The following is a 3,875-nucleotide window of genomic DNA, read 5'->3' on the forward strand; positions in this document are numbered from 1 at the left end:
ATCAACATCAACAACAAATGTTCTTTCAACATCATATGACCCCTTTAAAAACAGTTGTGCTGATTCATATTTTGTGGAAAAAGTGACATTTATTTTCAGGATTCTTTGATGAATAGAAAGTCCAAAAGAACAGCATCTACTTGGAATAGAAATCAATCACTTTTGATCCATTTAATGCATCCTTGCTGAATAAAAGTATGAATTTCTTTTGGTATAGTGTATGTTATTGAAATGCGATTTTGGGATGACTGAAAATAGAGGAATAGTGAAAAACAGTGCACATTTTCAAAAGCTCTCTCAAAGCAGGTTCACTTTTCCCACTACTTGTTTGCATCCGGTTTTTGCGTACTGTCTTCCAGCTGCTGTGTGATAGGCCAGTTCATCCGCCAGTCTCTCTACATGACTGAGGTCGGGGTAAAACCCTTCGAGGGTCATTTCCTCAAGAAAGCATTGTATGATGTGTTCCCGCTCCAGCAGGGAAAGAGGTATGAGCTCGACCGCGGGCTCCGTCCATAGAGGATGGATGAGAGACAGGGCCTGTCGGAGCGGTTTGTGGGCTCCGGCGGTAGAGGCGTTTTGAAGAACGTGAGCTGTGATCTCCCTTTGCCCCAGACTGCTGAGGAAAACATAAACCACGTTCAGAAACTCATTCGTCTGATTCGTCTGAAGAAATGTCTGCAGGATGTCCAGCAGCGGAGGCGGCATCAGTTCCACGTCATCCAGGATGAAGAAGGGAATCTGCTCCTCTTCCTCAGCTCGAGTCACTACCTCTGATATACGCTGAGCTAGTTTGGAGGCGCAGTGCTGCGCCGCGTCCTGTAGGGGGCAGTGGTGTTTGGATAAATAATGCACCACTAGCTTGTCGTCGACCACGGAGCGGAAGTGGCGTGCCAGTAGGCGACCCAGGTGGCTCTTCCCGACGCCGGACGCCCCGTGCAAAGACAGGGCGAGGGGTTTCTGATGGGCGTAAGTGGAAAGGTAATCGTTCAGATGGTCCATGAGCTCCTCTAGCGCCTCCGGGTGGCCGAACACCTCCCTGTGCAGCGACCTCTCCAAACCCTCAAGATCGTACTTCAACACCTGGTCGTCCAGATTCTCAATAGCATTGTAGACCTGGGAGAACAGGAACAGAATCTTTTAATAAAAAGTTATGCATGTAAATACAGTTATATTAAATTATTTTAACATTGTTATGACAATTGCATTGTTATAATATTACAACAGCAATTTTTTTGTTCATAGTTTTCTTGTGAAAAGAACATATTGTGCAAAAGTTTTGGTCATGCTAGATTTTTCATCAAAAACATTGTTTTAATTAAGGCAGTTCTTTTGAAATTTTGTGGAGCATCTGTTGTCAGACTCCTTGTGCATACAAAAATCTCACTGGAATAGTACAATTAATGGCAAAATGAATGTTTTGCAAAATGAGATTATATATATTATTACAGTATTTGGTAATATTTTGAATGACTTTTTTACACTTTCTATTTTAATTTTAGTATATGTTTTAGAAATTTTGTTATGTGCTTCTGTCATGTTTATTAGTTATTATTAATGTTCTTTTTTCCATTTATCTTTAATTTATTTTTATTTCAGGTTTTGTTTTAGTAATTTGAGGTACAGTATTATTTCTGTTAAATTTCTAAAGTTTCAAAAATTAGGTTTTTAATATATAGGTTTTTAATATATTTATATTCTATTTCAGGTTTATTTATATTATATATAAAATAGTAATTTTGTTGTTGTGTTTTTGTCATTTTTATTAGTTTTTTTTTTGTTTAAAACATGTCTATATAGTTTTTCCTAAGTTTAAGTTATACTGCCTTATATATATATATATATATAAATTGAACAACACTGATTTTAGATAGGGTGACCATACATCCAATTTTCCCCGGACATGTCCTGGTCGGGATTTTTAAATTGCCTAAAATGTCCAGGTTGTGGCTTTGTTTTCCTATTGGCAGTCTCTCTACAATCCGAATACATATATATATATATATATATATATATATATGGATATCTACACTGTTTTGACTCTTCTCTCTATCCCGCCTTCCTGCATGCCATGATTGGTCGATTATGTACAATGCCTGCATGCCATTGGTCAGCCTTCTTTTTAGTTATTAGTATAAAAACAATAGGGAAAGAAAGCCAAAACCTGGACCTTTTAGGCAATTTAGAAATGGAATAGGACATGTCCGGGAAAAAGAGGATGTATGGTCACTTCTTTAAAAAAAAAAAAACATTGCTTTTTCAGTTCTAGTACAAAAATGACACTCAACGAAAAGAGCAGGCAGAATTACCTGGATGAAGACGATCATGCTAAAGAGCAGCAGGAAAGGATTCGCTCTGCTGCGCTCTTTCTTTGGCTTGAATATCAAAGTGTCATTTGGGAACAGCACGCGGGACTTCCTGCGCTTGGACTTCCTGGTTTGGGGACTCTTAGGGTGCAAACTCCCATCAGACACAACCGAGTTAGTATTATGAGCCAACCTGACTGAATTAGATTTCTTTAGGTATTTCTTCTTGATTCGGATCATGGCTTTCAGCTGTGGGGAGAGGATAGACGCACTTCTCCCACCTTCCTTCTCCTCACCTCCTCTCTCCTTTTCCACATGAGTATCCATTGAAACCCCTTCACAGTCCACCATCGGTCTGGAAAACTGTGAGAAGCAAACATAAGACTATGTTACATAAAAGCGTACAGTATAACACATTATGTTGTGTGTTTTATAGCATACAGCTCCTCAAAGGTCATGCCGTTCTGCTAGAGGTCATGGTAGGTAGTGTGACTGGGTTTAAACAGTCATTTTGCTGTATCTTGGCAAATGCTTGATAATTAGAGGTAATTAAGAGCTGGATTTGGCAACAATAGAGATTTGTGTGTGTGTGTGTGTGTGTGTATAGAGGGTGGATGTAGAGCGTGAACCTCAGGCAAGAAAAGTGCAAAGCAAAGAACATTACGGTGATAAATCAACCTAATTGATTTTTTAAAGTTGAAATAGCTGCTCACAAATGGATTTCACTTTTCTAGGCTTTTTAAGGTAATTGAGAAAGTTCTGATATTAAATTATGCTCACATTAAAAGCACATTTCTGATACAAGCTATAATTTACTACCGATTGCTAAAATTCCAGAGAGTCTGTGTGTGAAAAAAAATGTGTGGTGATAAATCATCATTCATCGAATATAATTAAGCAAAAGTTACAAGTCATATAAAATATGATACATGCTCATTTGTGCCTGTAAACTGAAAAAAAAGAAAAAAGAATGAGCATCACACAAATCTTCATTTATGTTGAGAAATAGCCAAGGAATTCACCATGACAATATTAATTGGTTAAATTATATCATAGGTAAGCTCTGCTACATCTCAGGTTCAGGGTTAAAATCGTAAATAATTATTTTATTTCTCATTTTTGATTATTTGAAGTTGAAGTACTAAAATTACTAAATCTAAAACTGGAATAAAAATGAATGAAAACTATGATAAATAAAAATAGAAAAAATTTTGAAAAATGTTAAAACAACAAAGACACAGCAAGCCATATTTACAGATTAGTATTTCACGGTGGCCTTATGATGACCAAAAACACATCAGCATAATGGTGGCATCTTTTGCATGATCAAACACCACTTGCATTTTCTTCAGAAAACATAGTAATCTAGTTTCTAATTACTCAATATCCGCATGTATACAAGCAGGGAATGTCCACACGTATTTCTAACTAAAGTTTTCGACACAGTGCTCTCTGTGTATTTTTTCCTAGGCATATCATCTGAAATGCATTTCCTCATCTTCCACAAGTCTGGGCAGAGAGAGAGAGAGAGAGAGGGGGGGGGGGGGTTGCCTGCAGCCCGCTGGCCTCCTC

The 3,875-nt window shown here is 37.7% G+C and overlaps 1 protein-coding gene across 1 annotated transcript; it reads right to left on the reverse strand.

The window, feature by feature from the left end:
• Window positions 1-216: 216 nt before the first annotated feature.
• Window positions 217-2,645, reverse strand: LOC107723309 (torsin-4A-like). Its single transcript, XM_016531873.1, has 2 exons — window positions 2,307-2,645; window positions 217-1,113 (listed from the first exon to the last, which is right to left on the reverse strand). The coding sequence occupies exons 1-2, from the start codon at window positions 2,628-2,630 to the stop codon at window positions 298-300; spliced, it is 1,140 nt and encodes a 379-aa protein (XP_016387359.1). The 5' UTR covers window positions 2,631-2,645; the 3' UTR covers window positions 217-297.
• Between the last annotated feature and the right edge of the window lie 1,230 nt (window positions 2,646-3,875).

This window comes from Sinocyclocheilus rhinocerous, unplaced genomic scaffold (assembly GCF_001515625.1).
Source record: "Sinocyclocheilus rhinocerous isolate Xijiao unplaced genomic scaffold, SAMN03320098_v1.1 scaffold665, whole genome shotgun sequence".
NCBI classification, from domain to species: Eukaryota; Metazoa; Chordata; class Actinopteri; order Cypriniformes; family Cyprinidae; genus Sinocyclocheilus; species Sinocyclocheilus rhinocerous.

What these genes read in the sequence shown, in the direction of transcription:
- LOC107723309 (XM_016531873.1), bottom strand. Translation starts at nt 2,630, where the DNA reads ATGGATACTCATGTGGAAAAGGAGAGAGGAGGTGAGGAGAAGGAAGGT. An exon ending in GCATGATCGTCTTCATCCAG is followed by an intron (nt 1,114 to 2,306) that starts GTAATTCTGCCT and finishes CTGTTCTCCCAG; the next exon opens with GTCTACAATGCTATTGAGAA.